Source organism: Prionailurus bengalensis, chromosome D1 (assembly GCF_016509475.1).
Source record: "Prionailurus bengalensis isolate Pbe53 chromosome D1, Fcat_Pben_1.1_paternal_pri, whole genome shotgun sequence".
Lineage (NCBI taxonomy): Eukaryota > Metazoa > Chordata > Mammalia > Carnivora > Felidae > Prionailurus > Prionailurus bengalensis.
This window is the reverse complement of record NC_057346.1, coordinates 107,107,918-107,129,647: the sequence shown is the minus strand read 5'-3', so window position 1 is coordinate 107,129,647 and position 21,730 is coordinate 107,107,918. Positions and strand designations below refer to the sequence as shown.

Genomic DNA, 21,730 nt, shown 5'->3' with positions numbered 1-21,730 from the left:
GGTTCCAGACCAACAGGGCGACACCTGCATTTACACAGGTTGCGTGGTATTCGGGGACACTCACGTGGGGGGCACTCAGCAGCACGTGCAGTGGGCACACAGCCCCCCCCCATCCCTGCCATCCAGACCCCCATATACCCTCACACCCGGGCCGTGCAGCGTGGACAGACGCAGAAGCACGCAGCCCAGCACGCGGCCACGTCTGCCCAGCCCCTGGGGCGGTGCGCCAGCCCTCTGGGTCTGTTCCAAGTTGGAGCCTCTCACGTGAGGCCCAATGTGTCATTTCCAAACAGAAGGAATCTAGCTCCTTCGCAGCAGGGAGGAAGAGCAGGGTGTGGGGCTGGGTGGGTGGGTGGGTGGGCGCGTGGGCATGTGCAGGGGGCAGGGCGAGTGTGTGAGGGAAGCAGGCATGTGAATGCCGGGGAGTGTGTGTCGGGGCAGGGTGCACACAGGTTGGGGGCTCGAGTGTTGGGTGGGGGAAGGAGCCCCGGGAAACAGTGTGCCTTTGTGAGGGTGTGTGTGTGTGTGTGTGTGTGTGCCGCTGAGTCTGTGTGCAGTGGGTGTGGGTGTTTGTCTCCCTGTATCCGCCTTCTCTCCCGTTCTGGACTTTTAGCCTTCCTGGGCTCCTTTTCCCCGTGTCCTACGCCCTCCCTCTCGGGGCTCGAATGAGGTGCCCTAGTGGAGGAGGGGGGCACCCTCCAGGAGCCTAGTCCAACCCCAGACGCTGCCTGAGGCTTCCCTCCAGCTCCCCCTCCCTTCCTTTTCTCCCTTTCCTCCCTCCCTCTCTTTCCTCTCCTCCCTCCCCCCCCCCCAGGCTGGCGTGCCAGGGGGTGGGACATGCCAATCACTGGCTGTGCCTCTCCGGCTGCCAGCACAGGGCGCAGCTCCCCCCGGGAGCCAGGTGTTTGGGTCCCTGGAGACGCCGCCGGCCCCCGGGGAGGCAGTGGGGCTGAGGACCCTACAGACCCCTCTCCAGTCCCATGGTGAGTACATTTGGGAGGGTTTGGGAGGGGCTCCACTGAGGTGGGGGCGGGAAAAGCAGGGTCCTAGGAGCAAAGCCGGGGCTAGGGGGAAATGGGGATGAACCCCAGAGAGCGGAGGGGGCCAAGGAGGGGTCTAGAGGCCACGGGGGCCGTGTAGCATTGGACATTGGCGACTCCAAACACCCCGTCTCCTGGCTTTGAGCAGATACACCTGATGTTTTTCTGGGGTTCAGCTGGCAGAGGAGATGGAGACCCCCCCCCTTAGGAAACTGGACCCGGAGCCCAGAGGGATTAGGCTACCATGTAGCGGGCAGAGGCCCCAGAATCCCAGGGACAGAGTGGAAAGGTCAGGGGACCAGAGGGCCGTCCTTGCCACCAGCATCCCGCGGGAGGTTGACCCCCACCCCCGACATTGGGGTGCCAAGTCCCAGAACCTCCTCCTCTTCTCCCTCAGGGAACCCTGAATCCCACCACCCCCATCCACCTTCAGGCCCCCCAAGATGGACTGAACCAGGTTGCTGGCCACACGGACAAGCTGGATGCCAAGGTGGGTGTTAGGCCAGAAGCTAGCAGGAGATCAGACCAAGAGCCCCAGGGCTCTCGGGGAACAGATGGGCACATGGAAGGCCATTCCAGCCAGGGAACGTGGCCCTGACGTGTGCAAGGGCCCAGAGGGCCCTCTCTGTGTCCACGGTATCTTGGGCTCCCGTAGGAGCAGGTCTCAGTCCCGTGTCCTGGTAATGCATGAATACTAATGGGCACCCATGCAGGCACCCATCCCAGGACCCCCAGACTCCACAATGTAGTGATGGGCTGGAGGCCACGAGCTCTGATTCTTGCAGACTCACCCCTGCGGAGGGGGTGGTCAGCTCTCCCTGGGCCATTCAGACAAGTGCTGCTTAGGGGTTATCGGTGCTACTGAGAAGGGTTCACCTCCTGCCACAAAACATACCCACAGCTCCACCCAGGCTGACCCAACACCACCCTCCCCCTCCACCCAACTGGCCGGAAGGAGTCTGATTGTCTCCTACAGCCGGACAGTCTCCTGTCCTTGAGTAATCAGCTGCTCACTGAGCTGTCAGATAAGAGTTAGCTCTCTGCCCCCTGACCTCAGCCACTAGGCACACCGTGATCGCCGCTGCGATACAGCAGGCAGGGGAGGGGCTGGCGAGATCGGGCTGCAGAAGATGTGACTCTGGGGCCTGGAGATCTGAGAACCAGATCCCAAAGTGCAGAGAGGAGTCCAGAGTGTCAAGAAGGGTTTAGGCAGAGGTCACGTCAGCCCTAAAAAGGAGCCTCCCCATTGGAACAGACAGAGAGACTGAGGCTGAGAAAGGAGAAGGGACATGCTTATGGTCACAGAGAGGATATGTAGGGGTCCTCTTGGGCCGGGACCCCTTTTCCTTGCCCTCAGCGCAGCACTGCACTCCCACTCCCTGAGCAAGACAACGGGGTGGGGAAGCAGCAAGCTCTATGAGGCAGGAGCTTGGGCTCTGGAGGGGAGGGCGGGCGGGGAGAGGTGGGTGAATATCTCGCTGGGTTTCTGCTCTGCTGTGATGCCATGGTGATGCTTAGAAGGATGGGGGAGGGAGGGAGAGAGAAGAAAGGAAATGGGGAGGAGAACGCAAGGATCGAAGAGCAGGGGGCAAGTGATGAGGGGTGGAGCACTTCTGATGCTACCTTGGCAAAGTGACGTCGAGGGCCCAGCCTGCTGACTGTCTGGCTCTGGCCATGGTTTGGCTAAAGTCAGGCAACTGGTTAAAGTCCATCACCAATGAGTGTATTTGGCAGTGGTTCCAGGGCTGACGCTCCTCTTCCGGCTCAGCAGCGCATTTGTGAGCATTTAACTGATGGCTGCTGCCCTCCCCAGGACCATTTGGCACTCCAGTGACTGTTGAGCCTGAAAATGTGGTAAATTGTATTTGTTTACCCCTGATTCGCGAGGCCAGGCATCAGAAGTAGGAATCTGTGCACCTGTAACGGGTCGAGAGCTACCTTCAGAGAAAAGTTAACCCAGGGGGAGAGAGCTACCTCTGACAGGCTGGCTTCTCCAGCAGAAGGGACCGGTCAGGAGATCTAGCCAGAAGGAACCCTCTTCACAGCACATGTGAAATCCCAGAAGCCCAGCCCCACAGGCCCCACCTCGTGTCTCCTTCTCCCCAGTATTACCCGTTCTCTCCAGTCAGGGCTCTGCCAGCTTCCCGGCCCAGAATCACAAGATGGCTTCATGCCTCCCTCCTGAACCTCTTCCCTAGCACCCTCTCATTCTCTGTCTCCCCTTCTCTACAACGTGGCCAGTGGTAAGAGTCGGGAAGCCCAAGTGTTCAGGAATCCCTCTCCCCATCAATCGCTCCTGACCTCCCCTTTCCTCTCGCCAGCCAGATCCCCAGCCCCTGGGGATTGGTCCAAGGCTCTGGCGGTCAACAGTCTGGGCAGCTGTTCTAGAGGCTCTGACCTCATCCCTTAACTCTTTGAGCCCAGGCTGACTTTTTTCTCTCCCAACATTAACAGGCCCCAACCCACAGCTGTGCCTGTCCTGTCACCTCATGCTGCTTCCTCACAGCAGGTGCATCAGGGATCCCTTCGTCCATTTTACAGATGAGGGGCCCGTGCTCTGGAGCCTGACCGCTGTGGATTCATCCTCATGCCCCTGAGCCTGAAGTCAAACAGAAGGACCTTATATACGTATTCATGTATTTATTCCACAAATATTTGTTGAGCAACTCCGTGTGCCAAGCACTGGGATAAAGCAGCGAATGAGGCAGACACACCCGCTACCCTGCCTCTCTGAGAGCGATGGCTAGACCTCCCCCTTCCCATAGCGCTGTCATCATACATCACGCAGATGGACAACAGACACTGTCACACACACACACACACACACACACACACACACACAGGCTAGATTCTAAAGGAAGGACTGATTCCCTCACTGACTCAGACTGTGGCCAAGCCAGTCAAGGTGGGCGAGGAGGCTGTCGAGTTCACGATTCCCACAAGGGCAGTTTAGAGTAGGCAGGGGTCCAAGAGGTTAGTCTTGGAAGCAGACTGCCTGGGTCTAAATCCTGGTTGCATCGTTGATGAGCTGTAAGGTCCTTACAGTCTCAGAGCCTTGGTTGCCCCTTCTGCAAATTGAGGATAATAAAACCTGCTTCACAAGGAGTCGTAACAGGTCAATTAAATCCTGAATATAATCTTTAGAGCCATGTCTGGTATATGGTAAGCAGTCAGCAAATATCAGTTGCTATGATAATATTAATAATATTATTAAAAGCTCCCAACAACCTTTATCAGGAGGCCACGGTCCTGAGAAAAAAGCACCTCCCTGCTTCCTTGCCCCCTTCCAGTGCCCCAGACATGACACCCTCAGAGGATGAGTCCCAACCCATCTCCACAAAGCTACAGACTCACCCCCACCATTTCCTATTCTCACTCAGCAATGCACACACCCTCGCACACAAACAGTCATCCTACAGATGACCAGGGTGGGAAGTGACTTCCCCAAGATCACACAGCAGGGATTGGAGGAGGCCTCCAGGAATGTTCTCTTGAGCAAATCACTGTCCAAGAGAGGTTTGGGGGCAGACCCTTGCTTCTGATTGTGGAGGAAAGGCGGAGTTATTGACGGCTCTGCGCTTGGGCCCAGGGGCTCAGAAGATCCAGGGAGTGGCAAGAATCGGGGTCTAGTTCCCCAGAACTGCTACCCTTCTCCTTCCCCCAGTTGTCCCAGATGGGAGGCCTTAGGCCCTCCAGTTGGTAAGTGGGGCGTAGAGGAGTCTACTAAGTGGAAAGAATTCAGGCCCTGGAGCCCACAGGTCAAGGGGCAGAATCCCAGCGCCACTGCTTCCTGTGCGACCATCAGCAAGTCACTTAGTCCCCTGAACCTCAGTGTCTTCATCTGTGAAATAGGGATAAGAACCCTCATCGGGGTGTCCTATGGATTAAAGGAAATGATATCATACATCAAGTGCCTGGCATGCAAGAGGTGATTAGTTATGGTGGTCTATCAGTGTGGCTATTTTTTCTTAAGTTTTTTAAATTTATTTAAGCGCTCTCTACACCCAATATGGGGCCTGAACTCATGACCCAAAGATCAGGAGTCACAGGCTCCTGCAGCTGAGCCAGCCAGGTGCCCCATCAATGTGGCTATTAAAATGAGCAGGTGGGGGCGCCTGGGTGGCTTGGTCGGTTAAGCGTCCGACTTCGGCTCAGGTCATGATCTCGCGGTCCGTGAGTTCGAGCCCCGCGTCGGGCTCTGTGCTGACAGCTCAGAGCCTGGAGCCTGTTTCAGATTCTGTGTCTCCCTGTCTCTCTGCTCCTCCCCTGTTCATGCTCTGTCTCTCTCTGTCTCAAAAATAAGTAAACGTTAAAAAAAGCAGGTGGGAGGGACTTCCAGCCATGAAGGAGCGGGACTGCTAGCCAGCCTCCTCACTTCTAAGGATCATTTCTCATAGTTCCCCCATCGTGAAAGCGTTTTTAAAACTCATCAAAGCTATAGCTAGCTTTAACAAGAGCTTGTGAGGGTCAGAGGTTGCCATGTTTCAGCCACAAGTAAATGTGATTCCAGCCCCAACTGGGAGAACCTAAGTGAGCCTTCAGCCTCTACAGCCTCCACTCAAGGACATGGGTCCTTTCTGATCAGAGTCTTGAGATGTCGATTTCAGGACCCTGTAAAATCTCCCCACAGGCCAGGCGGGTTCAGCCCCTCTACTGTGCAAATGAGCACTGTGAGGGACCCCTGGCTGGTGGAGCATGTGATTCTTGATTTCAGGCTTGTGAATTCAAGCCCTACGTTGGGCGTAGAGCTTACTTTAAACAATAAAAACTAGGGGCGCCTGGGTAACTCAGTCGGTTAAGCACCCAACTCTTGATCTCGGCTCGGGTCATGATCTTGCACTCCGTGAGTTCAAGCCCCGCACTGGGCTAAGCGCTGATGGTGCACCTGCTGCTTGTGTCTCCGTCTTTCTCTGCCCCTCCTCCGCTTGTGCGCTCTCTCTCAAAATAAGTAAGTAAACATAAATTTTTTAAATAAATAATAAATTTAAAAAGAAAGAAAGAGAAAAAACAAATGAGTAATCTGGGGCTGAGAGAGGGGCTATGCCTGGATCTGGAAGGCCAAAGGGCACAGCAAGAGGTGGCTGGGCTGTGGCTCAGAATGAGGAGTCAGGAGTAATAAGAGAGGCACTTTGGATGCTGTCAGCCCCATCAGCTGGCAAATGCAGGGTGGCCAGGGAAAGAAAGGTTAAATGACTGCTAGTGATCAGATGGCTAGAGAGAGACAGTTTTGAGGGAGGACACACAAAATAATTCACTAATCAAGGTAAATAATATTGTAATGTAACATTTTAAAAATTCAAATGGCAAAAAAAAAAAAAAAAAAGCAACAAACTACAGCCCAGAGGCTGGCCGTCTGTTTTTGTAAATAAAGTTTCATTGGAACCAAGGCCAGGATTAGGGTGAGTCATGGGTGATAGGATTGTTTTGTGTTAAGTGCAGGGTTAGATCCTGCCTTTGTTTAAAATTTGGCTCAGGGGCACCTAGGTGGTTCAGGTGGTTAAGGATATGATCTCCCTGTTTGCAAGTTCGAGCCCCACATTGGGCTCTGTGCACACAGCTCAGAGCCTGCTTGAGATCCTCTCTCTCTCTCTCTCTCTCTCTCTGTCTGTCTCTGTCTCTCTCTGCCCCTCCCCAGCTCACTGTCTCTCTCTCTCTCAAATATAAATAAACAGTGGGGTGCCTGGGTGGCTTAGCTGGTTAAGCATCTGACTTCAGTTCAGGTCATGATCTGGCAGTTCATGAGTTCGAGCCCCGCGTTGGGCTCTGTGCTGACAGCTCCGGGCCTGGAGCCTCCTTTGGATTCTGTGTCTCCCTCTCTCTCTGCCCCTCCCCCACTCGCACTGTGTGTGTCTCTCTCCCTCTCTCAAAAATAAACTTTAAAAAAAATTTTTAAATAAACATTAAAAAATAATAAAAAATAAAAATAAAATTTAAACAAAATAAAAATAAAATCAAATTTTGTTCATGATGGGTTTTTCCACCAATTTCCTTTTCTTTTTTTTAAATTTTCTTTTTACATTTATTTATTTTTGAGAGACAGAGCATAAGTAGGGGAGGGGCAGAGAAAGAAGAAGACACAGAATCTGAAACAGGCTCCAGGCTCTGAGCTGTCAGCACAGAGCGCAACGCGGGGCTAGCACCCACAAACTATGAGATCATGACCTGAACCGAAGTCAGATGCTTAACCGACTGAGCCACCCAGGCGCCCCAGGCCTTTAAATATTGTGTTAAAATATTGTTTTCTTGATCAATGAGTCTGGGGGCACCTCAAATTTTGCAACCAAGGCAAAATTGTCTCAGCTCCCCCCAGGGCTAGACCTGCTTGTGGTGTAGGACCAAATCCAACACAGTGGAGGGCTTGTCACAGTGTTGAAGGCTGCACCGTGCCCAGGCAGACGGGAGGCCCCTGCAGCTCTGAGGTACAGCCTCTGAGGCCAGCAAGCTCCCCTTGTCTGACTCAGCCTTTTCAGGTAGTGGCCCAGGGCACCAGTGGGGGCTACATAGCTGCCCCAAAGCACCGGAGTTTGAGGGGTCGGGGAAGGGAGGCAGCGCTCAGGCTAGGAGCCAGGAGACTTTGGGCTACACAATGCCTTCTTTCCCCTTTTCTCTGGGCCTCAGTTGCTCCATTTGTGCAATGGGAACTAAATAGCACTGAGTTCAGATCAGAGGGACAGGAGTTGCGCAGGGCAACCTGCCAGGTGACATTCACCAGCGCCTTACCAGGGAAAGCCCCTGCGTGCTCAGTCCTATCCCGGCCTCCAGCCCAGCACCTGACTTTGGGTACAGGAAAAAGGTGCAGCAGGACTCAGTAAGCAAGACAAATAATATTTTAGCATAGTACTTTTAAAATTCAGGAGCACGTGGGGGGCTCAGTCGTCTAAGCGTCCAACTTCCACTCAGGTCATGATCTCACAGTTTGTTGGTTCAAGCCCTATGTCAGGCTCTGTGCTAACAGCTCAGAGCCTGGAGCCTGCTTCAGATTCTGTGTCTCCCTTTTTTCTCTGCCCCTCCTCACTCGCGCTCTGTCTCTGTCTCTCTCCCTTTCTCAAAAATAAACATTAAAAAAAAATTTTTTTTAATTCAAGGGACGCTTGGCTGTCTCAGTCGGTACAGTGTCCAACTCTTGATCCCAGGGTCATGAGTTCAAGCTTCACCTTGGGCGTAAAGCTTTCTTAAAAAAATAAAATAAAATAAAGTAAAGCAAAATAAAATAAAATAAAATAAAATTCAAATTGGCAGGGCTCCTTGCCACCTCAGTCAGTAGAGCATACGACTCTTGATCTCAGGATTGTGAGTTTGAGCCCCATGTTGGATGTAGAGATAAATAAATAAATACATACATACATACATAAAATTTAAAGAATAAAATTTTAATTAGCGGGGCCCCTGGGTGGCTCAGTCGGTTGAGCGTCCGACTTCAGCTCAGGTCATGATCTCACAGCTCGTGAGTTCGAGCCCCGCGTCGGCCTCTGTGCTGACAGCTCGGAGCCTGGAGCCCGATTCGAATTCTGTGTCTCCCTCTCTCTGCCCCTAACCCACTCGCATTCTCTGTCTCTCTCAAAAATAAACATTAAAAAAAAAATTTTTTTTATTGGCAAACTGTGACCTCCAGACCAGCCATCAGTTTTTATTTTTTTAATGTTTTCTTTATTTTTGAGAGAAAGAGAGACAGAATACAAGTGGGGGCGGGACCGAGAGAGAAGGAGACACAGAATCCGAAGCAGGCTCCAGGCTCTGAGCTGTCAGCAGAGATCCCGACACAGGGCTTGAACTCAAGAACCACGAGATCGTGGCCTGAGCTGAAGTCAGACACTCAACTGACACACCACCCAGGTGCCCCCAGTCATCAGTTTTTATAAATAATGTTTCATTGGAACAAGCTGCTTAGGCTCAAATCTTGGTTCCTGCCTGTGTGACCTTGTACCAGTTCTCTTGCTTTTCTCAGCCTCAATTTCTTCATCTGTGAAATGGAGAGAAGAGCAATCCCCAGGCCATAGGTTCCCTGTTAAGATTAAATGCAATAATGCACATGAGCACTTTGAGCAGGGACTGCCCCTCAGGGAGCACTAAACAGCAGTGGTCACTATCATTATCAGTTGCTGTTGTCGTAGTATTAGAATTTTTTTAAATTTTTTTCAGTTTATTTATTTATTTTGAGAGAGACGGAAAGGCAGGGAAGGGCAGCCAGAGAGAGAGAGAGAGAGAGAGAGAGAGAATCTTAGCAGGCTCTGTGCTGTCAGCACATAACCTAACTCAGGGCTCGATTCCACGAACTGTGAGATCATGACTTGAGCCAAAACCAAGAGTTGGATGCTGACTGATGGAGCCATTAAGGCGCCCCTAGAATTTGTTTATTTATTTAAGTAATCTCTATGCCCAACGTGGGGCTCAAACTCATGACCCCGAGATCAAGAGCCACATGTTCTACTGACTGAGCCAGCCAGGCGCCCCAAGAGATGTTTAATCAAAGAAGCAGATGCTCGTGGTGGGGAGTCCTCATGGGTGCACATGCTAAGAGTCCACAGGCATCTAGCACCTACCGTGAGCTAGACCTATTCCATGCATTCTGCATCTGGGGACCCATTTAAGCCTCACTTAATTCCTCGCTTTGGTGGCTAGTCACTCCCATTGGCTGATGTCATTCCCGGTTTTCAGCTGAAAAAACCGAGGCCCCTAGCAATGATACCACTCGCAGGGATCACAGACCCAGTAAATGGTGTTACCTGGGTTCAAAGGCAGGCCATCGAGCTCCAGAGTCCAAGCCCTCCCGCTGTGATGTTCCATGTCCCCCTGATGGGGACACTGCCCCCGACACACAAGCACGCACTGACAGCCAGTCCTTCTCGCTCATTCTGTCACATTCCAGACTGCCATCCTGAGAGTCCCTCTCACACACCGGTTTACCGTGACCAGTGGAGATGACCTCACTGTCACAGCCACCCCCCCCACCCAAGGCCACCTATCATGCATCAACCTCCTCACAGGCACAGCACACTAGTCTCTCTGTCACAGACCAGGTCCTGAGGAGCACCAGGGCTTGGTGGGCCCTTGCCCAACATCTCTCCCTTGGAATTTCTCTTTTCTTTGTTTTTTGTTTTTTTTTTTTTTTAATGTTTGTTTATTTTTGAGAGAGGGATGGAGCGCATGCGCAGGAGAGGGGTGGAGAAAGTGAGGGAGATGGGATCCGAAGCAGGCTCCGCGCTGACAGCAGAGAGGCCGATGCAGGGCGCGAACCCACAAACCAAGAGATGGTGACCTGAGCCGAAGTCAGACGCTTAACCAACTGACCCACCCAGGTACCCTGGAGTTTTTCCAATGATACGGTCCCTGAGGCCACAGCTGCAGGTGGGAGGAGACCCCAGCTCTTCGATGGTCAGATGGACACCTGAGCCCCAGAACAGGAAGGAACCAGCCAAAACATACAGCAGCAAGGCCACGGCTGAGCTGCGGGGGCCTCCTTCCCAGCCAGTAGGTTGCTGAGAAAGGGTTTTCCCTCTACCCACCTTTGGTGCCTGGGCTGGACTCCAGGCTCAAGAAAAATGTGGGGGATCCTCCCTTTGCCCTTGCCGTTCCCCACTCAGTTTGGACTCAGGAACAGAGCAGGGAAATAGAAGGGGCCTCCCACACCTCAGCTGGGGCCAGACCCCTGCCTACCTGGGAGCTGCGGCCCTCGTCCCCGCTGCCTGCTTTCACTCCAGGCTTTTTACCACCAGGCGAGCAGTCGGGCCCAGCACAACTTACCCGGCTGCCCTCATGGAGGATCTGATCCAGCCTCAACCGCTGCCTTCCTTCTCTCTCTCTCTCTCTCTCTCTCTCTGTCACACGCACACACACAGACACACACGCACGCACAGGAAAACCTGCAGACGCACTAACATACACCTCTCTCCCCTTATCTTCCTCCCTCGCCTTCCCATCTTATTCGATGGAAGAATCCCACTGACGCTCCACATGCTCAGAGTAAGAAAGAGAAGCAGGTCCCAATCAGACTCACCTCCTCTGTCACTGGGGGCCAGGTTTTGTAGCTGCTCAGAGCCAAGGTTGCCTCAGTGAAATGGGGATCATAAGAGACCTGCGTCCCAGAGATGTACGACAGTTAAATTAGGTAATTCAATGAAGCACTTAGTGCTGTGTCTGGCTGGTAGTAACTCCCTGGTAAATGAGAGCTTTAATAAAATTGAGTGAAGTGCTTTGAAAATTTGGCAGTAGTGCATACAAAGCGAGTCTCCCAACTCCTGCCACATGAGTTAAGCAAGGCAAGAATTAGTAGCAATTTCCCGATGAGAAAATTGAGGCTCGGGGTCTGAAGGGGGACTCTGATCTCTGGATTCCAAGCCCCCTCCCCCCAGTGCCGCTGGCACATCCAGTCATGGCTGGGAAGGTGCGTTATAAATGACTGTGTGGGGCCACTGGTGGGAAAAGGGGAGGCTGCCTCGCCTAAAGATCTGAGGAGGCAGAGGCTGGGTTCCCGGCACCTTGCACCCCGAGCTGTCAGAGACGACCGGCAGCCCAACCGAAGGCCATGTCCTCTCTTTTCAGGTGATGACCTCCCCCTGAGGAAGCCCTGTAGTGTGACTAGAGAAAGGGGCTGCCCGCCCAGCCCCACCCGGCCACCATGAATACCTCGGCCCCACCCGCCGTCAGCCCCAACATCACGGTTCTGGCACCGGGAAAGGGTCCCTGGCAAGTGGCCTTCATTGGGATCACCACAGGCCTCCTGTCACTGGCCACAGTGACGGGCAACCTGCTGGTCCTCATCTCCTTCAAGGTCAACACTGAGCTCAAGACAGTCAACAACTACTTCCTGCTCAGCCTGGCCTGTGCCGACCTCATCATCGGTACCTTCTCCATGAACCTCTATACCACGTACCTGCTCATGGGCCACTGGGCTCTGGGCACACTGGCCTGCGACCTCTGGCTGGCCCTGGACTACGTGGCTAGCAATGCCTCCGTCATGAACCTGCTGCTCATCAGTTTCGACCGCTACTTCTCCGTGACCCGGCCCCTGAGCTATCGAGCCAAGCGCACGCCCCGCCGGGCGGCCCTGATGATCGGCCTGGCCTGGCTGGTTTCCTTCATCCTCTGGGCCCCAGCCATCCTCTTCTGGCAGTACCTGGTAGGGGAGCGGACGGTGCTGGCCGGGCAGTGCTACATCCAGTTCCTCTCCCAGCCCATCATCACCTTTGGCACAGCCATGGCCGCCTTCTACCTCCCCGTCACGGTCATGTGCACGCTCTACTGGCGCATCTACCGGGAGACGGAGAACCGGGCCCGGGAGCTGGCGGCCCTGCAGGGCTCCGAGACGCCCGGTAAGGGGGGCGGCAGCAGCAGCAGCTCAGAGCGGTCCCAGCGGGGGACTGAGGGCTCGCCAGAGACCCCCCCGGGGCGCTGCTGTCGCTGTTGCCGGGCCCCCAGGCTGCTGCAGGCCTACAGCTGGAAGGAAGAAGAGGAAGAGGACGAAGGCTCCATGGAGTCCCTCACGTCCTCGGAGGGTGAGGAGCCTGGCTCCGAGGTGGTGATCAAGATGCCCATGGTGGACCCCGAGGCGCAGGCCCCCGCCAAGCAGCCCCCCCGGAGCTCCCCCAATACGGTCAAGAGGCCCACCCGGAAGGGGCGTGAGCGAGCAGGCAAGGGCCAGAAGCCCCGCGGGAAGGAGCAGCTGGCCAAGAGGAAGACCTTCTCGTTGGTCAAGGAGAAGAAGGCGGCTCGGACCCTGAGTGCCATTCTGCTGGCCTTCATCCTCACCTGGACACCATACAACATCATGGTGCTGGTATCCACCTTCTGCAAGAACTGCGTTCCCGAGACGCTGTGGGAGCTGGGCTACTGGCTGTGCTATGTCAACAGCACCATCAACCCCATGTGCTACGCACTCTGCAACAAAGCCTTCCGGGACACCTTCCGCCTGCTGCTGCTCTGCCGCTGGGACAAGCGTCGCTGGCGCAAGATCCCCAAGCGCCCCGGTTCCGTGCACCGCACCCCCTCCCGCCAATGCTGATGGCCCCTCACCTGCACCCCGCCACCCCAGTCCCCGGGAGAGCCGGGTGGAAAGCGGGCAGGGGCTGCGACCTCAGACCCAGGGCCCTGCTCAGCCCTCGCCGGGCTTCGCAGGCCCCTAGGTCACCTTCCTGAACAGCCCAGAGAGACCCTGCCAACTTTCCAAACTTAGCTCTTTCCAGCCAGGGAATGAACCCGGGGAACTGGTTTTTCTGTTCCCTGCTGGGTGGGAATAGGCTCTTCACCAGGAAGAAGGCTGGGGGAGGAGGCTCCAGGCTTTGGATCCCTTGTTTGCCTTCAGGCAGGAAGTCTGTTAGGGAGCCAGTGGGGCGGGTCAGGAGAAAGAAGGTTTACATTTCAGTCATCTCTGGCCCCGGGGGGCTGGCCCAGATTGTGGGAGACGGCACCCCCTGGGGCGATGGCAAGCTTGCCTCTCAGGGAGCAGGGATCCCCCTCCCCTCCCCAGGCACAGCCCACTCTGCCGGGGCCCTAGGCACACTCTCCGGGATTGTCCAGCCTCCCTGAAAATGTCCCCAGAGTGTCCCTATGTGGGTCACCCCAAGGCAAATGTCTAAGCATCAGCAGGACAATGACACCAGAAGAGACCAGATGGGCTAGTCACACACCAAGTCCCAAGGCAGCCGCAGGACCAGGCATCGGGAGTCCTGATTGTCCCACTATGTAGTTTCCCTGGGAGTGAGGGGCAGGGGTCCCTGCTGTCCAGCCCCACACCTATGCCCTCAGTCCCTCCCTCCCTGGCTCACAGCCACCACCTGGATGGATCTGCTCCGTGCAGCTCTAGCCAGGCCTCCCGCATGCTGCCTGCCTCCGGCCTGCCCCGCACAGGCCTGGCCCGGCCCACGGGTCCTCTCCTGTGAGCTCCCAGTCCAACCATGCATGGCCTCCCAGCCGCCCTTATCTCCAGGCCCAGCCTGACCCCAAATGTTCTTTCCTTCCATCCTCAGCAAGTGCTGAGTCTGTGAATAAAGCCACGTGACTAGTGGGCGCAATGGGGCCTACTTCCCTGTGTGGATCCAGGGCCTGGTCTTAGACCAGGGCAGAATGGGACAGGGAGGGCCCAAGGATCATGGAGTGTGGGCCACTGTCCTGAGGGTGGTCCCAGGAGGGGGCAGCACTGAGTGGCTGGATCTACTGAAACCTGTGGGCCCCAGCACCCCGGGGTCCCCGGCTCAGGTGAGTAGGGCTGTAATGGGCAGGCCTGGATACCGGAAGTAGGGAGGCCAGGTGAAATAAACTGCCCTTGCCCATAGCCCAGCATATTTTTTATCAGCTTTGCCATATGTGGCTGCTCCGGGGGCCCTGTTACACCCAGGGAGAGCGGAACTGCTCCAAAGCCCCATTTATAGATGGGGAGACCAAGGCCCAGTGACCCAGGAGGACTATTCAGGGTTACCCTACCAAGCAACACTCAGGCTTCCAGGCAATTCACAGCCTCCTGACCCCTGGACTATGGAGATGGGGCGCCAGGCCAAAGCACTCCATAAAGGTGACCCTCAGGCCAGGTTCTAAGGCATTTCATTGATTAGGGGAGCCCTCAAGCCTAAAACAAAGGAAGCGCAGAGAGGTTAGTCCCACAGCATAGAGTAGTGGTTCTCAAAGTCTGGTTACCACTGGGGGTCCTCAAGACCACCCTTAGGTTCAAGGATTCACTAGAAAGATACCCAGAACTCAGCAAAGCTGTTACACTCATGGTTATAATTTATTATAGTAAAAAGGATATAAATTAGGGGCGCCTCGCTGGCTCAGTTGGAGAAGCATTTGGCTCTTGATCTTGGGGTTGGGAGTTCGAGCCCCACAATGGCTATAGAGATTACTTAAAATCTTTTTTTTTTTTAATGATACAAATTAAAATCAGCAAAAGCTAATCGTACATAGGGCTGAATCCAAAAGAGACAAGCTTCCAGTTGTCCTCTCCCAGTGGAGTCATGGGGACAGCACTTAATTCGCCCACATGTGACAACATGCATGAAGTTTTGCTTGCCAGAAAGCCTACCTGAGCCTTGGTGTCCAATAATTCTACTGGAAACTGCTCGTGTAAGCATGGCTGACTCCAGTTACTTAGTCCCCAGCCCCTCCAGAGGTTAATCTGATACCACAAGGCCCAAAGCCCGTAGGTATGCAAAGACACGCTTATCAGGCAGAATATTCCAAGGGCTTAGGGGTGATCTCCCAGCAGCCAGCTAAGGGCCAAACCTTCCTTTGGAATGGCCAGGGTTTGGACAACCCGGACCCCCTGAGTTAATCCCTGAAGGCACAGTAGTCCTGAGCAGTAACATTAGTATCACTCAGGACCTTGTTAGAACTAGAGGTTCTCAGGGTCACCCCAGATTTACTGAATCAGAAACTCTAGCCATGTGCTTCATTGAGCCCTCCGGATGTTCTGATGCAGGCTGAAGTTGGAGGAATGCTAGCCAGAGGAATGAGGTCCTGGGTGGGGGCTAAACGCTTGCAGAGAGGGAATGAAAGTTCACCCCACACACAGTTGTCGGGACTTCCCGAAACCCTTTTTTTTTTTAATTATTTTTAATGTTTATTTATTTTTGAGAGAGAGAGAGAGAGAAAGAAAGAGAAAGAATGCGAGTGGGGGAGGGGCAGAGAGAGAGGGAGACACAGAATCCGAGGCAGGCTCCAGGCTCTGAGCTGTCAGCACAGAGTCCGAAGCGGAGTTCGAACTCATGAGTCACAAGATCATGACCTGAGCCGAAGTCGGATGTTTAACCCACTGAGCCACCCAGGTGCCCCCCGAAGAATTTGGAAAAGAAGCTGCCAACACTATGGGCAGGGACAATGCACAGAAGAGGTGGATGGGACAGGCTGGCCAGGAGCTGACAGGAGCACAGCACCGTGGCGAGTGGCCCCAGGACACTGACCCTAGACCCCTCTCCCTCCAGCATAGGTTTCTGGGCGTCAGCTCTAGACTCTGGGAGCACCCCTCCCTCGCCACTGCTCCCTAATGGCCCTGAACCCCCTGTAGGGTTAAATGCCCTGCCCTGTGCTGAAGGCACTGGAACAAAAGTCCTGGTGGTGGAGAGACCCAAGAAGCCTGAGTGGTGTTGGGAAAATCCTGGAATCCGATTGGCCTGAGCTCCTACTGGGAGCCAAGAGTGGGAGGACAGAGCTGGTATTCGCATTAGGAATGGGGTTAGCAGTTCATACTCCATCCTTTATCCCAGGCACAGGTCCTACCTGCCCATGCCCCCCCTCACCACACAACCCCAGGCAACCCTCTTATTTTCAGTGTTCTCATCTCTGAAAGGGGAATGAGTTCCTCGCTGAAGAGTGAAGAGGCCGAGACAGACTAAAAAGAAAGCATCTCCACGGCTCTGTGAGCAGTGTTACCCCAGGATGAGGCTGTTCTCAGGTAAAGGCCGGAAACCAAGTGCTTCCAGACCCACACCTTTCCCTCCACCTGCAGCAGGGGTTTCACAGAGTCCAGAGTCCCTTCCCCCACCCCACCCCCCAGCCAGGGGGAAGAAACCGGGCTTGAAGAAAGGAGTATCACGGGGCAAGCCTGGGTCGGAGGAGGGTGTGCAGTCCTGGAAGGCATCATCCCAGAAATGGGGCCTGGGCCCTGCAAGCCTCTGAAGCAAGATTCCTTCAGACCCAGCTGCCAGGAGGTGGAGGAAATGACTTGAGCCTGACGGGAGGCTCAGTGGCTGGACATGGCATCAGTCCACCCCAAACATTGCACGCGCGCGCACACACACGCACACACACACACACACACACGCCGCGGAGGGAGTCCTTCTTGGCCCCAGAAACAAGGCTGTCATACGTGAACGGGAAGTAGAGAAAGAATGAGGTGGCTCTGTGAATGTCACCTCCTCCCCTACCAGGTTGGAGCAGGCCCGGGGAATGGGCAGGACTCTCCCCCGCCTCCCCACCCCTCCCGCCACTGCCCCCTCCCGGCCACCCCGCCTTCCCATCGTGTTACTTTAGCGCCATCTGCGGGCAACCGAGGGAATAGCCCTGCCGAGAATCACGGCGCTTAGAACCTGCCTGGCTGCTTCCCAGAGAACAGGACCACGGGGGGCCAATGATGGTCTTGGCCACCTCGGTAACTGCCCCCACACCTCGGCAGGAACCCAGGGCCCCGGAAGGATCAGTTCGCTTGGAGACCACGCTAAACCTGTGGAGGCAGGCCCGACCTCTCTCCTCTACACCAGCTTCACCAGGCAAGCAGGAGACTCTGCGACCAGAGCAGCCCCACGTTCTCGCAGTGCCTTTAGGAAGCCTCAGTTTCCTTTCTTGGAGGCTGGCTCTGACTTTACAGAACAGATGCTGACCCAACCGGACATTCAGACAGCTATGCCTGCACACCTTTACAGCACAAAACCCTTTTGAATGCCAAGTGCCCCACACCAGCCTCAAATGCTAAAAACTTGGAGATGATGTCCTTGTTCTTAGCACCCTTGTAACACACACAAACTGCCCAACTCCAGGAATCAGACTATCACACAAAAGAGGCCTGAAAATTACTGTCACTCTCCCTTCTGGCCCCTCTACTTCCTCCATTCCCCCCCTCTCCTAGAGTTCCTGGCCATCACCACCCATGCAGCACTCAATCCAGAAATCTGGGAGTCATCTTGGACTCCTCCTTTTCATTCCTTGTACCCAGTTGGTCAGTCCAGCTCTCAAACAGTTCCCAAATTCAGCCAGTGCTCTCCATCCCCACTGTCAGCATCCTCGTGCGAGAGTCCTTTAATTCAGGGGTTAACAAACTTTCTCTATAAAGCGCCAGATAGTAAATGTTTTAGGCTCTGTGGACCAAGAGGCAAAATTAAGGATATTATGTAGATACTTATGTATTATAGTCTCTGTCCCAACTATTCAATTCTTCTGTTGTTAGGCAAAAGCAGCCATAAACAATACATAAGCAAGTGAGCATGGCTGTGTTCCAATAAAACTTTATTTAAATTCCACTGAGATTTGAATTGCACATAATGTTCATGTGTCACAAAATATTATTCCTCTTTTGATTTTTGTATCTTTTTTTTTTTTTACCATTTAAAAATGCAAAACCCATTCTTAACTTACAATGGGCACAGAAACAGGCCAACCAGCTGTAGTTTGCCAACCCCTGACTTAATCGATCCGATTCCCATTCATTCTCCATGTTGCAGCCAAAGCGATTTTGCCAAAACATAGAACTGATGCTGGGCCAATCCCTTGCTAACAGCTAGCCAATAGCGTGAGATAAAAATGCAAGCTCCTCAGCCTCCAATAGCCTTCCATTCAGCCCTACTTCCTTCTTAAGCCTCTTTTGTGACCCCTCACCCCCTAGACCCTAGACAGCCCCTGAAATTCTCCTGGTCCTCACACAGACCCCAAGCCCACTCATTCCTGCTTTTCACTCCCTCCAAGTTTCTCTGCTTGGAATTTTCTTGCCCCACCAAAAGGGAAAAGTTCTGTTTCCTTTACACTCTACTCACAAAACTTCTGACATCAAATGGGTGGGGGGTTTCCTTCCTGCACCAGCCAATTCTCCAACACTAGCCAGGTGTCCGACCATCTATTCTTTTTTTTTTTTTTTTTAAGTTTATTTATTTATTTTGAGAGAAAGAGAGCGCGTGCAGAGGAGGGAGAGAGAGGGAGAGAGAACCTCAATCAGGCTCCACGCTCTCAGGCACAGAGCCTAGCACGGAGCTCAATCTCATGAACTGTGAGATCATGACCTGAGCCGAAACCAAGTGTCAGACGTTCAACCGACTGAGCCACCCAGGCACCCCCCAACAATTGATTCTGATACTACCTATAGTTAACATCAGATCCCACTGGTTAAGGGCTCAGTGCCACGAGATCCCCCCCCACCCTGGCAGGAGCCAATCTCAAGTAGTGGGTCCTGAGGTTACCCATACTTATGTCCGATGTGGCTACAAATTGGAAATTCCCACGATCCCCTCCTCAGGTTCAATATTCTTGGGTTTTTTTGTTCAATCATTTGTTCACACACACACAAAAATTGTTCACAGAAGTCAGACAAATACGCATACTGGTTATATAATAGAGGATATAATAAAGGAGAATGAACAGATGAGCAGCAAGGTCCTGAAGGGGCTCGAGCACAGAAGCTTCTGTTCCCGTGGAGTTGGGATGTACCACCCAGCCAGCACATGAATGTGTTTACCAACTGGGAAGCCCTCTCAGACCCCATACTGTAGGGACTTTCATGGAGGCTTCACCATGTAATTGCGATCGATTATTAACTCAATCTCTAGCTCCTCTCCTCCCTGGAGGATGAGACAGGCACGGAAAGTTCTGAGCTTCTAAGCCCCCACCCTGAAGCTATCTGGCAGTCTGTCAAGAGTCATCGCATTAGAAATCACCCAGGAAATGCTGAAGGATTTAGGAGCTCTGTGTCAGGAACTGGGATCAAAGACCAAATGCTAAGAATAAAGATGCTCTTAACATCCCTATCACTTGGGAAACCACAAGAGAAGTTTGGGAGTAAGGCCAAGACTTTAGGAGCCAGAGTTTGTGACTTGGAACAAATCATTTCATTATTCCAAGGTCAGTTTCCTCACTGATGAAAAGGAGATGATCGTGCTGGGCCTGTCATATATGAAGCACTCAGCAAACATTGCTTTCCTTCTCCACCCTCCCTCCCCCACTCCTCCCACCCACTCCCCCCACCCCATGGTCTTCACTGTCCCTTTCCCATGCTCCTCTGCCTCTACCCAGTCAAATCCAGGGACTTAGAACATAAGACCATGGCCCCTTAGGATCAGTAAAGTCCTGGGCACATTGCGATACAGTGGACAATAAGCGATCATTATTACATTATATTTTTGCTGCCTTAGACAACTGGGAACTAGACAGGAAGCCCATCAGTTTCACGGACTCCTTTCAGATTCCTATCAGTATTCTCCCTGCTCTGACAGTCAGACAACACTCTCTTTGGATCTTGAAAATCCCTCAAGATGGATGCCATTGTCTCTATCTGTGATTTTTTTTTTAATGTTTATTTATTTTTGAGAGAGACAGAGACAGAATGTGAGTGGGGGAGGGGTAGAGAGAGAGAGGGAGACACAGAAGCCAAAGCAGGCTCCAGGCTCCGAGCTGGCAGCACAGAGCCCGACACAGGGCTCAAACTCACCAGCTGTGAGATCATGACCTTGATCAGTCATGCCTGCATAATGGCACCTTCATAAAATCCCTTAAGTGACAGAGAACAGAGAGCTTCCAGGTCATGAGCACATCAAGGTGCCGGGAGGCCATTGCACCTGGAGAGCGCATGGGCGGTCCATGTATACCTTCCCTCCCCCAAACCTTGCTCCATTCATCTCTTCTAGTTAGTTGTCCCTGAGTTGTATCCTTTATAATAGTAAACTGTTAATAGTAAAAAAAAAAAAAAAAAAAAAAAAAAAAGCACTGTCCTGAGTCCTGTGAGTCGTCCTAGAGAATTATAGAACTGGAGGAGGATGTTAGAGGGACTCTTTGAATTGATAATCCCTTGGTCAGAAGTGCCAGTGACAACCCGAGCCTTGCAACTGGCATCTCAAATGAGGGCAGTCTTGTGGGAATGAGCCCTTAACCTGTGGGATCTGATGCGGACTCCAGTAGACAGGTGCCAGCATTGAATTGAATGAATTGAATTGAATTGAATTGAATTGAATTGAATTGAAGGAGAATTGGTTGGCATGAGAAAAAAATAAATAAACACATTTGGTGTCATAGTGTTGTGAGGAAACTGAGTCTAAACTGAGGTTTAGACAGGGGTAGAGCAAAGAGTCCATCCCCAAATGATCTCTGTGCCCATGCGCTCCTCTTCACCCTGGCTGAGCAACTCATTCAACTTAGCAGTGCCAGCATCATGATCTCCTCGGCCCCAGGGACCTCACTTCTATCCCAGAGTCCTCAACTGCTGTTTATACTCCCTTGTCCTTACTCCCCCACTGAGAACCTTCCCCCCACCATCAACCTTCCTCCCCTGAGAAGCCTGAACCATGCCGGCTTTCATCCACACCATAAGTATCCGCAGACCCCTGGCCCCTGGCTTCCACTGCAAATGCACCACTCAGATCAACCCCACCATCCAGCTTCCCTGATCCCACACATGGGGACATTCGAGCACAGCTGGGGGGGGAAATCCCGCTACCTCACAGACTGGCACCAGAAAAAACGCAGGACTCCTGACCTCAGCTAATGGGCATCATTATGCCATCCACGTATCCTTCTGCTTGTCCTCAGTCAACTGCCTGGCCTTACTCCCAAAGGTGCCCTCAGCTCTCACCTCTCCTCATGCCCCCTCCCCTCCACACTCACAACAGGTGTCCTTCCCTCCCGCGCGTTCATTTGAATAAGACAAGACTCTCCAACTCTTTGTTTAAGAAAAACTTGCAGTCTCAGTCGAAGGGGGGATTATTTCACCCCCTGCACGTGGGAGGAGAGGGATGTGCGGCTGCTCCCCCTCTGGCTTAACAAAAAAAAAAAAACTCACAGGTATTTATACCTTCTAGAAAACAGGGATGTGAATTTAAATATTGCCAGGGCAACACATTCTTAAGGAAGACAAGCGATCAGAATCGCAAGGTTTTAAAAGTTAAAGGTTGCTGTCACAGGACAAAGCAAGCGCCTCTTAAATTTGATTGTCTGACAAGATTCCCTTGTTAGAAATAACATTTACAAGGATGGTTTCATGATTCGGGGAAAGATTCTGCTTTCGTTTCTGT

At 53.1% G+C, this 21,730-nt stretch overlaps 1 protein-coding gene across 2 annotated transcripts; it reads left to right on the top strand.

Annotated features, from left to right (window-relative positions):
* The first annotated feature begins 449 nt into the window (after positions 1 to 449).
* Positions 450 to 14,047, top strand: CHRM1 (cholinergic receptor muscarinic 1). Of its 2 annotated transcripts, XM_043581468.1 has the most exons (3): positions 450 to 983; positions 1,438 to 1,530; positions 11,580 to 14,047. In XM_043581468.1, exon 3 carries the CDS (start codon positions 11,656 to 11,658, stop codon positions 13,036 to 13,038), a length of 1,383 nt encoding a protein of 460 aa, XP_043437403.1. In that variant the 5' UTR covers positions 450 to 983; positions 1,438 to 1,530; positions 11,580 to 11,655; the 3' UTR covers positions 13,039 to 14,047. The 2 variants fall into 2 exon arrangements, with proteins under 2 accessions (XP_043437403.1, XP_043437404.1); XM_043581469.1 differs by lacking the exon at positions 1,438 to 1,530.
* The last annotated feature ends 7,683 nt before the right edge of the window (positions 14,048 to 21,730 follow it).